General features: G+C 42.8%; 1 protein-coding gene across 3 annotated transcripts in view; it reads left to right on the top strand.

Annotated features, from left to right (window-relative positions):
* The window catches only part of LOC133023763 (septin-9-like), a 100,835-nt gene that overhangs the window by 6,878 nt on the left and 81,457 nt on the right, over positions 1-12,500 (top strand). For 2 of the 3 annotated variants that reach the window (XM_061090833.1, XM_061090830.1), the window contains exon 1: positions 1,567-1,736. The exons of the other annotated variant lie outside the window; for it this stretch is intronic. In XM_061090833.1, the coding sequence (XP_060946816.1) occupies positions 1,715-1,736 (22 nt within the window). In that variant the 5' untranslated portion in view covers positions 1,567-1,714. Of the gene's footprint in view, positions 1-1,566; positions 1,737-12,500 lie in introns of those variants that run through there. 3 annotated transcript variants of the gene reach the window in all.

Raw genomic sequence — 12,500 nt, 5'->3', positions numbered from 1 at the left:
CACAAAGGAAAATTCAATGGTTCCCTTTTGATAAGTATCCAACCATCTAGCATCTACTACTACATCTAGTACTTTGACCCTTTGGATGGAGGCTAATGAGAGAAACGTTTTGACTTGCACCACAACATGATCAAATAGAGAAAACAGATATAGTGAGTCAGAGCTTGACAAGGGCCCATCAACAAGCCAGACAACAGTAGATATCTGCTGCGAGTTGTTGAGCTGTTGAGCACCGAGGTTGAAACCAGGTGCAGCCACTAGAGGTCTCTGCAGCTGCTTTGGACCAGGATATGAAATCAGTACATGATCGTCACAGTTTGACATGTGGAATCTGAGGTTAAAGGCTGTGGAATGATAATATATCTGATTAGATGTGGGCTTACTCCACATGTGGCCACAGCCACCCACAAGGTTATACTATCGATATGCTGTCTATGGAATCTGAGGTTAAAGGCTGTGGAATGATAATATATCTGATTAGATGTGGGCTTACTCCACATGTGGCCACAGCCACCCACAAGGTTATACTATCGATATGCTGTCTACCCCACTCACACACACACACACACACACACACACACACACACACACACACACACACACACACACACACACACACACACACACACACACACACACACACACACACACACACACACACACACACACACACACACACACACACACACACACAGTTTACACACATGTGGTGGTGGTGTGTGGGTGATGGGACGTGTTCCGTGATGAATTATACAATAAATGTGAAATATAAAAGTGACACATACACAGAACATATTTACATACATGTGACATGTAATATTGTATATTGTACATGTAGTATATTTGTATCTATGTTTTTTTCAATAAACTTGTCTATATATAAGATAGACATGTATGTTAATAAGCATCTTGTAGTTTCGTATTTAAGTTGTTTTGATTCACTTAATATATACATTTTTCTATATATAATCAAATTTGTTATTAACATATGTGTAATGTCATATATCTCAAAGTTATGTATGTAAAAATTATATATAACAATATAACATACTCTTGATATCGGGTCATATAAGTCATATGTTACATTCTGTGAGGGCTGAGCAGTGCAGTTCATGAATCATCCATTTGTTTTACATATTCACTTCAAATCACAAGCCCATGACAGATATCATTCACACAGATACATGTTTTTAGATCCACCTTCATCCCACTTCCCGAGCTGCACCATGTGAAGGTCCCACAGTGACAGTGAACCACTCCCGCGCCTGCGCAGTGCGTGCTTCAGGAGCGCAGGTGTGACTCCCTCAGTCCGCTGCCTCCCTCCCTCTCTCTCTCTCTCTCTCCTCAAGGATCGAGTTCAAGACGAGCAATCAGTTTAGGAAGTTCAGCCAGAGGCGAGTTTGGACTTTTTTGAATTCTTACCTCTCGAGCGTCAGGTGCGTTTGGACAGCTGAGGAGAGACAGAAAGAGAAGGAGAGAGAGAGAGAGAAAGAGGGAGAGAGAGAGAGAGAGAGAGAGAGAGAGAGAGAGAGAGAGAGAGAGAGAGAGAGAGAGAGAGATAGAAAGAGGGGAGCGCACAAGAAAATAGGGAGAAGCAACCTGGAAACGTTGCGGATGCAAAAGTGCCTCCTCTGATAAAACACTGAGAAACCGGACTTCAGCTGTGAAGATTTTTTTAAGAACTGAAAGACAAGTGACCAGACAGAGGACAACCATGAAGAAAGGTTCCTATCCAGGTGAGTGTGTGCAGGTCCTGTGGTAACTTCCTACCACAAAGAATTAATCAAACCTTAGTGGCAGCCTGATGATAAAAAACGGTTTAAGTTGTATTTGATGTGACAACAGAGAGGGAGACTGTCATAACTTCAGGTAAATGGTGAATAGCATTAACTCTGAATATGAAACCTGAGGAACATTTCAAATTCTTTTTTGAATTTCCTGTTTTTTTTTTCTGCAAAGGGCCCAACACATTCACATGTGGGTGTGGTTATTGAACTTTTCTTGCAGGTTTTGATTCTAAAGGCCAGATGATCTCTGACTAAAAGGGTTTTTAGTAGTTTTTCCTTACTCTTGTTGAGGGTTAAGGACAGAGGATGTCACGCCATGTTAAAGCCGTATGAGACGAATTGTTATTTGTGAATGTGGGCTATACAAATAAAATTTGATTGATTGATTGATTGACTGGAGCCACACGCATGGCATCATGACAGAGAGGAGGCTCAAAAGTCCTCGGGCTAAATGCAACTTTATTTCGGACAAACATACAAAAGAAGAAAGTTGAATGTGTCACTTTTGGCCAATTGTGGCTATTTGCTTATTTTGACACTCTGGTCATTTGCTTTGCAGGATTTAAGGACATTTTTTTAAATACAACAATATTAATTCAGTTTGTTCCCTTTACAAGAAAGTTTGCTCATTAATCTTCTTTGATTGACAGTTTTATGGTCCAGCTCCTTCACTCCTCCCTCTCTTATTCCCTGAAGAATGACTTGATTTATGTATCTACATGAAATCTACAAATGCGTACGTTTATTCAGGGATTATAGACAGATTGTGCTTGTGTATAGGCTTGGGGCCAGAAGTCTTCTGGTTTCTGATTTAAGTTATTCCATCTGAGCGGGCTTTGCTTACCCTCAGGTTAACAGTCAATGCGGAGAAGGAAAAAAAACAGAATTATTAACCTTGATGCATTGCCATCAACGTTCATATTTATCTGCATCCGTTTTAAAATATGGTCTGAGCACAGAACACCTACAAAAATTATCGCTGCTTGTGTTCTGTGTGGAGAAACTCAACCTGTATGTTAGAAGAAACCAGTCGGATTGTAAACAAATGAAAGAGAGGAAGTTGTCCGCTTCCCCAGAGGTTGATCCCCGAAAGCCGATTTGCTTCGAGATTGATTCAGGATTGGATCTGATTGGGTTATTATCAAACTATATCTAATATAAGTTGAGGAAATGTTGACCCATGAGACACACTGGGTATCCTGAGGCCTGCATGGGGATGCTTCTGATCTGTGCAGGTGAGGTCTTCTGTTTGCTGCCTTGCTCAAAGACACTCCAGAGATGTTTTCTGCCTCGAGGTTCGAACCTCGTCACGTACAAACAGTTTATTACTCCGTGGAGGCGGTGGACTAGTGGCAGAAAACTTGGACTACTGGCAGAGAAGGGGTCTCTGGTTCGATGCTGGTTCGACTCCACGGTTCGTCTCCTCGGAGTTTCGGCGGAAACTTGCCTGGATGGTGTAACGAACCTGGACCTGTCCAAAGTTCAAAAAGACTCTTCTCCCTACCCTGTCTAGTGCCCCTGAGCAAGGCACCTTACTCCCCCAACATCTGCTCCCCGGGCGCCGTACCTGGCAGCCCACTGCTCTGCTCTGCAGTGTGTCCTGCACCAGATGGGTGAAATGCAGAGGACTAATTTCCCCAATGCATGAGTGTGTCTTTGCATGTTTGTGCATGTGTGTGGGATTAATAAAAGTGTATCTTCTTCTTCTTCTTCTTCTTCATAGAAACACGTCACATCCCTCTTCTCCCCTCTTCCTTTGTCCTTTTCTTCAGCCCTGCTTACTATCACTTCCATCTTCTTCTTTGCCTCCTCATCCTCCTCCCCCCCGTCTCCCTCTCCCTCTCTCCCCCTCTAAGCTCGGGCTCAGTCCAGTGTACACAACCCTAACCCCCGGAATGCCGGCTTTCCCGGCTCCTCTTCCCTATGAGTCTTTGTGCGATGGAGCGTCGGGCGGTTTTCTGCCGGAGCCAAGTGCATGTTGGGTCATGCTGCCTCTCCTCCTCCTCCTCCTCCTCCTCCTCCTGCGTGTGTTCATGTTACCCCTTCGCCCGGCGACGTGTGTGGAGCTGTCACATTCTTTGTCAGGGCTACACTCTGGGAACAGTCTAATAACAAAGCATGTGTGTGTGTGTGTGTTGTCAAAGGGCCCTCTTCTCCAGTGCGTAGGGGTGTTTAGACAGGCATCAGAGATATGGAGGGGTGACTTTCAGAGAGGAAGGGCAGTGTTTCTGTCAGCATGTATGTGTCTGTTTTGTACGCAAAAGCCTTTTAACACACACACGCACACACACACACACACACACACACTGACTGATTATGCTCCCTGGCACATCTGAACTTTCAGTTTTAACACTCACGTACAGAAATGTGTGTGTCTGTCAGGTGGTTGTGTGTTTGAATAGGTGTGTGTGAGCCTGCGTTCACTCATGCAGCCTCTCGCACATGAACCCTGCTCGTGGAGCCGAGCCCTGCCTTGCACACCACTCCCTCCAGTTGTCTGGATCTGGATCAATGAGTAACCTGTATGAATAACAGCCCCCCCCCCCCCCAACACACATACAGACTCATTATTTTCCAAGTACTCTCTTACTGGTATGTGCCTTTATGTACTCAACACACACACAAACACACACAAATCCACTACTTGTACCTGTGTGACATATGCCTCATTCTGTGCTGCATTATGGTTTTTAGCTTGTTTATACTGGAGAGTCAGTGAGGCTTTGATTTGGAGCCTGAAGCTATTGTTAGATGGTGACTTGAAAGTCGAGCTATAAAACTGTGTTGAGACATATTTTGCCCTGTCATCTAGAAGAACATGCCGAGGATGGTCTAACCCTCAATTTGGCTTCCTAGAAGCCTGTGAATAATAATACTAATAAGTGCTCGGCTCATGTGGACATGCATGTACAGTGCTCTGCGCGGTATGATCTCAAACGGTGGAGTCACAGAGATACAGGTCTGAGTTTAGGGCAGAACTTCAAACGGAGCTTCGGAGGGCGGTAAGGAAAGGAAGCAGGACACATCTGTTGGCTGGATAACAGTGAACTCTTCATTTTGGTCAATATCAGTTATTATCAGGATAAATGTCACATTATTATTTATTTTAATTTTTGAAAATTTGTGAAGGATTCTTCTTTATGGTCAGTAAATGGCAAACACTTTCAAACATAGCAATTTCAGTGATCCCCAAATCACATTCATTTTATTGGCTTCACACTTTGCATGTGCATTGCTAGGAGCCCAAGGAAGTGCAGTGTTGATTTGGACTCGTTATGCGTTCAATATTAATAAACTCTGAATAAACAGTCGACCAGTGTACTGTGGCAGCGTCGGCTGGAAAACATCATTCACAACAACATCCTGTCCAAGACAACATGCGTGTTCATAACAACGGAAACGTTGGTGAGGCTTCAGGGTTCTGTGGACTTCTGCGGTCTTTACTTTCTGCAATGACTGCAGGTCACCTTTTATAGTTTCAGAATAAAAGCTGCAACCACCATCACCACAGGCCAAACAAGCAGGTTTTGAATGGGCACTGCACAAACCTGAGGTAGATGAACAGTAAAAGAAAACTGCTGCTCCTTTGTTTTCTAAAATAAAAGCCACGTCTTTGAATGGAGGAGGAAGAAATAAACAGTTTCTAAACATCAACAGTTTGCATTTTATTTTGATTGGTTTCCACATTGCTACATAAATATTAGTGGCATATTCATTTTGATTATCCACGTACTTGGTCACAATATTTTTTATCACGATAATAAGGGCAAACTTAGCTTTGTGGAGTTCCCCTGGTTGTGGGCAACGTGTCTATCTTTACTCTGCTGTGTGTGATCCGCCCCCCCCAGCCTGGTGGAGCCGGCTCTGAAGTGTCCACTCTGCTCCGTGTTTATTATCTGCAGCCAAGAATGCAGCTCTGTGATGCTGCTGCTGCTGCTGCTGATACACGGGCTGCCTGTACTGTCGGCCCGGGGCCAGGAGGGAGCCTGTAAAAAGATAATAGCAGGCTCGGGGATGTTCTGATGTGTGGTAGAACATGTGCGCTGACATCTAGATGGGAAAGATAAAGAGCATAGACTCATACGCTTCTATCAGCGTTTCAAATGGTGGACTGTTTACAGCTCACCAAGCTTATCAGTGACACTACAATCAAGTTCCTCATCATCTGATTCATTTCTTGACTTGATTCTGAGAATTTTAACAGTGAACTTGAAAGTTTTGAATGTTTGTGTAAGACCAGTGCAAGAGGAAGCAACTCCGCTGTGTGGCAGGAGCAACCTTGTCCTGTCGTGACATGAATAAATATTTTTATTGCAACGAGCAATCACTTTAAGTGTCAGTGATTCATATCTGTTCCGGGAACTTAGAGGAGCAGAGATAGCGCTCTGGAATTAGCGCGATAGTGTCATTTATTGCAAAGAGGTATTAAAGACAACCACTCGTTATAATCACCATGGAGTTATATAAACATTATCTGCAGAGGGTGAACTGAGCTGTCAAAGGCCTGCTGCAGTTTCAGTTTCATTTTGATGAGAGTCTTAAGTCATAGTGATTTAAAGACGGTATTATAACAATTTAGATGATGATTTTCATGCAGGGCGGCACAGTGCTAACCACGCCTCACAAAGAGGGTTTGATTCCTGGTTGGAGGCGGGGCCTTTCTGTGTGGAGTCTGCAGGGGTTTTCTCTGGTGCCCTCCCACAGATTGGGGTCAGGTTGATTGGAGGTTCACTTAACTGTGGGTGTGATTGAATGATTGTTAGTCTGAACTGAGAGACATTGGCGATCTGTCCAGGGTGGACCTGTCGCCCAAAGTCAGCTGGTATCGGCTCCAGCTCCCCCCTTTCTGAAGATGGACATTCATAAAGCTGCTCTCAGACATGCTCTCAGATAATCTCCTGAAATTATCCAAAGGGGTTGTACGTGAGAATTAATATGTTGGAGTGAGAGGCTTCGTACTTCCTCTGGAGTTTCTCCTGCCAGGGTGTGTTGATGACGTTTCTAACACACATGACCCGAATGGAAAAGTGGTGCGGCACACGTAGAAGGCACTGGCGAAGATGTCAAGAGAGCGCTTGGTGATAAGCGTAGATGCTGGTGTCGATGTGATGTAAGCCAAAACACGTGATCTCAGTCTTATCTGCAGCACCAGTATTGTTTTATAGGCCGATATCAAACCCTGTCCTTCTGAAGCACTTTTATATGATATGACTTGGGGCGTGTGTGTTTGCACTGGGAAGAGTCAGGAGAAGATGTTGAAAGTACAGAGGTAGGAAAAGGTGTAGCCGGTTTAGACCTTTTGGCGCCGGAACAGGTGCGATTCATCTGGGCGGAGTGCAGTTCAGGGTCATGGTCAATGTCTTTCCCCCGACTATATGGGCCTTCCTCAAACAGCACCCCCCCCCCCCCCCCCCCACTCTGTCACAGTGTCACTCTGTTTGTCGTTGCACTCATAGAGATGAAGCAACCTTCTTAAAGGTGAAGGGTGTAAATACAGCAGACAAGGAATGTTGTTTAACCATGATTTCCCCCAAAACCTCTTTTGGTGGCATTTCTTTTTATAAACGACTAACATCTAGTTTTTAACACTTATAAGTTGCTTGTTTTTATGTTTTTTTTTTATTTATCATAGACTGAATATCAAGAGAAGAGGCAAAGTGTCTTGATTGCCACCTGGTGACTGGCTGTAGTATAAATCCTAAATCCTCCTCCATGTTTGAAGATGGGACACGGGCCAAACTAAAAAGTCAAAATGTTTTTTTCCTCAATGATGGTTCCTATCATTGGAGGAAGTGGAGACCAGACCTCTATGTAGACCAGAGAAGGATATGATGCGGTTTGACGGTTTAATAACCGACTTCCACTCCCAGCTGATCGGCTTAGGATTGCCGTTTATGTGGCGGCCTCTCCTTATTAACACAGCAAACAGTGTGGAAGTGGGCAGGGAGAGGATGTAGGGCTGGTTTGAGAAAGGGCCTCCGTCTGACCACATGTGTGTGTGTGTGTGTGTGTGTGTGTGTGTGTGTGTGTGTGTGTGTGTGTGTGTGTGTGTGTGTTCTGTGTGGTTCTGACTCATTTAGAAAGCAGCCAGGTAAAAAAAAAGAAGCTTTATCCAGTCTGTAAAAACAATCTTGAAAAATGACTCCCTGTTCATTCAGTCTTTCTGGAGCTCTGTCTCTCTTTCACTCTCTTCACCAGTCCATCGGATCTCTGCTCTTTCACAGGCAGAGTTGTGAAACGCATTTCCTTAGCAGGTGTAATGAGGGACATAAATACACAAAGAGACAGATAGGTGAGACAGATGAGACAGATAAGGGAGGGTTAGTGGTGTGACCTGTTCTCCCATCTTGAGTTTGACTTTTGAGTGTGATATATATTTATTGATATATACATAATTTCATATATTTCATCATTGTACAAGATATCTGTTTCGACATAAAAATGAACATATTATAAGAGGTAAATTAATAATGAAAGATTAGACAAAGGAAAACATACTTAGATTTACTTTTTGTTGTTATTATTTTCAATGTAATTTAAAACCGCATTTTATTATTACACTTTTTAATTTGAATTGCGGTGATTTCAGCCTTGTGGGTGACTTTTATGTTATGATGACTTTCTGTTGATAATGTGGTGGGACAAATTACATAATACAATTAAAAGCTTCAACAGCATTAGACAACGATAGTAGCACAAACATAAGAATAAGAAATGTTAGAGATGATAAATGAGTGAATCAAACTAAATAAATCAAAATCATACAACACAATTGTCAAAACAGTCAGTTAGAACAGAGTTGGATCAAAAGTAAAAAGACTAATAAAAACAAAAAGTTTAAGGTTAAGTGATTACAAGTAATGCATGCATAATGAATACACTGGAGCTTTATGTTGAGCAGGAGTGGATATTAAATCCAGTCAGGAATCTTAAGTAAGTACAAGTATATCAAGTATAGAAAGGTTTAAAATACAATAGTTAAAATGTAAAAGTGAGAACTGACTTTGTATCAAACAAGTGTTAATCAGCAGCTGTAATCCTCCTCATTCACACTGTTGTAGTTAGCCTTCAACAATACCTGCCACTCAACTGATTAATGTTTTGATGACAACAGCACCTAACCACAAAGGAGGGGTTGGAAGTAAAAGCAGACAATGAGAAGGAGGGGGGGGGTAAGGAAGGTAAAGATCCCTCACCTCCTCTGCCCTGCTGCTCAAATACGACCGGCCTGACCTCCTTTTGCAAACAAAAACCTCAGCTAGTTGTGTGCTCGAAAGAGAGAGAGCATGCCCTATGGTGCAGGTTTTGACAAATCACTCAACCCGTGGATGCGTCTCTGTTTGCAGAACTTCGTTTGTGTGTGAGTGCATGAAATTGCTCTTGGGTCTCAAGTGGGTTAAAGTGCTGCAGCCTCTCCCCTCTGTTTACCGTCTCTCTAGTTGTCCGAGACCTTTAACTAATAAGGTGACATGTTTGTCCATGCAGAGCCGTGCACTTGACCGGTCATTACACACACACACACACACACACACACACACACACAAACACACACACACACACACACACACACACACACACACACACAGAAACACACACACACACACACACACACACAGACACACACAAATACACAGCTTGGCCTAGCATTGCAATTGACATCAATCAGTTGAGGCCTATAGCAAATACATGGCCAGCCGTGCATTCACTCTGCTCAACATATGACTTTTTCCATAAACACTGGTTTCATCCAGTCATGTGTCATGTGTGTGTTATGATCTGTTCTATACATAACAGCGTCATGAGGCAAATATGTCCTCAGAAGATAACCAATCCCCTCGAGGTGGAAAGAAAGACACGGACCACAGTGTCAGAGATTTTTATGAAACCTGTTGATTCAGTGACTGTGTGTGTGTGTGTCTGTGTGTGTGTGAGTGTGTGTATGTGTGTTTTGTTCCTCCTTAGGACCTTTTCCATTATAAACACTGACCTTTCCGAGTCCTATTGAGGCAAAATGTAATTTCTGAGGTCCAGGTTAAGGGTTAGGGATGGTTAGGGTAGAAAAGTTAATCTGTGTGTTGATGCAAAATCATGTGTGTGTGTTTGTGAGTGTGTTTATGTGGCCCCGGACAAGACTGAGCAGGCAAGCACAGCTACGACCTTTGCACACATAAACACAAACACACACTTTTGTGTCATCTTACAGTTTCACTTTGCAGTCGTCCCTCCTTTACTGTGTATTCCAGCCCACTGTGATTGGTTGATACACATTTGATTCATATCAGTCGTTTGTCCTCACGTTACATTTCACGACTCCCCTCAGTGTTGAATTATATAATGGGACACACTGTTTGGTTTGATTGAAGCACTTTATGTTGCAAGGGCATGTGTGTGTGTGTGTGAGTGTGTGTCTGTGTGTGTGTGTCTTCAGCTAACCTTCCCGTCTAGAAGAGAAATTTGTTCTGTCATTTTCCATACACTGAAAGCTCTGGAACACACGTCGCTGTGCACACACTCACATAATAGAGTGATGACGTTATCACATGGCCCGAGGCAGATTAATGGTTTGCACCTAGAGCAAGAAACAGGGTCTGACTCTTTCACTATTGCATCCTTGACAGCCTTGACACGCCTCTGGGGATTTAAAGAGTCAGGACCTCCTCTATGTCCACTGACACACACATCGACTATGGATCAGTGTCTACTGTTTCTATAACCTGTTTCTATTCACCCCTCTGGAAACAGATGACAAAAGCTTTACTCACATCCTCTTCCGTCAAACACATTCAGCCCCTCTCCGTCAGACCAGCTGTCTTTTCGCTGAACACAGTGACAACACAGGTGGAAAACCACTATGTTTGAGGCATTATTGGCAGAAGATGAATGGGTTAGGGTTAGGGTTCGTGCACTGATTTGCGTTGAAAAGTATTTCTAAGAACTTAAAAACAGGACGGGCCGACTGACTCACCGGACGAAGTTATCTCGTCTGAACAGCACCTATAGACACTGTGTGGATGTGAGAGGAGAACAGATGACGGGGGGAAGTGGAGATAAGAAAGAAAAGAGATGATCTCAGAGAACTGTAGCTTCTTGTTTTGGTGCCATCGCCTCTGCCAGGAAATGCTGAGCTGTACTCGTCTCTGTCTTATCACAGCAGCAAGCACCATTTACCATAAACATTGTGTATCATTGAAGTAGAAGTCTAAAGTAGGGGAACGGTTTTAATCCACTCTGTATGCACATGAAACATGTTTAATTAAATGCGAGTTTGATTAATACATTGCCAGTAGAATGCTTAATTAAAACATACCAAGGGTTAACCCTATACCCTCCTGAGGCCTGTGTTTAAATCAACAACAACAACAACAGGTAGCACAAATAAGTTTTTTCTATTACTCTTATTTTGAAATGTATTTCACTCTTAGAAATTACTATCAAAACCCTATCCCTTAACCTAAACATAACCTTAACCTACACCTAACCCTAACCCTAACCTTAACCTTGACCTTTACCTTAACCTTAACCTTAACCTTAACCTTAACCTTAACCTTAACCTTAACCTTAACCTTAACCTTAACCTTAACCTTAACCTTAACCTTAACCTTAACCTATCCTAAACCTTCCAAAACCTTAATGTAAACCTAAACCTAAACCTAAATCTAAACATAACCTGACCTTCTCCAACCATTAAACATGTTAAAGTTAACGTTATACATCATGGCATCTTGGCTTTTGTCCCCATAAGTCCTCATAATGTGACTGTGTAAACAGTTTAAGTTATCTGCAACATAAATAATACACACACTCTCACACACACACACTCACACACACACACACACACTCACCAGTGCCAGTCAGTGGGGAATGATCTGTAGCATTCCGGTGTCACGGGGTAAGCGATCAGCAGAGAGGAAGAGGCATTCCTCTGATTCCTAAACCACCAGCATCATGAAGGACTCAGCTGGTCGCACTGGGAGCTGTTACATGAGCTTGAATGAGGAGGAGAAACCTTGTGTAACTCTAACTCAGGTAACTGAGCTCAACATAACGCTGTGTTTGTGTGCTTGTATAGTTTTGTGCTGTTGTATATAGTTTACCTGCTGGTGTTTGTAACTAACTCTTTGGCTTCCAGCCTGGACTAAATCGTTATTACTTGACATTTTTTGATAATAATCAAAATGTTGTCTCATGCCCTGCTTTTATTCCTGTGCTACTTTGTGAGTTGTGTGCTACAACAAATTTTGACTGGAACTTTTTCCACCTCATACACACGGTCGCCAAAATAGAAACAAACCACAAATGGGATCTAAAAGATGTCTTGTTTCTGTCACGGTCATTTTCTCTGTGGCCGGCAGTAATAACAATCTTTCACAAGATTGATCTTGTTTTTCCAGATGACAACCGTAGATTATTTGGCTTTGAGGAGAATGTAAAGTGACCGTTTTCCACCCGATGCCACAGCATCTGTTGCTTGTGCTTCTACAAAAGGGAAAATTTGCCTCAGGAGTTGCTCAAGGGCCATTTTGAATGCACTTGGATGTGTTATCATCAATTAGTTACTTTGGAACAGTGCGTCATCTAACTCTTGCTATCAGGCTAATGCAAAACCAAGCCTGCCACTACGGCACAGAACTGTAATGATCTATGCAATATTTCTGCCTTAAAGCTGATCTGCATTATATGCATTTTAACTGTGTGATGTGTGAGAAATTTAAC

The sequence above is a fragment of the Limanda limanda genome, chromosome 17, assembly GCF_963576545.1.
Source record: "Limanda limanda chromosome 17, fLimLim1.1, whole genome shotgun sequence".
Taxonomy (NCBI): domain Eukaryota; kingdom Metazoa; phylum Chordata; class Actinopteri; order Pleuronectiformes; family Pleuronectidae; genus Limanda; species Limanda limanda.
Note: the sequence above shows the minus strand (reverse complement) of the source record. Positions and strands in the feature narration are given on the sequence as shown.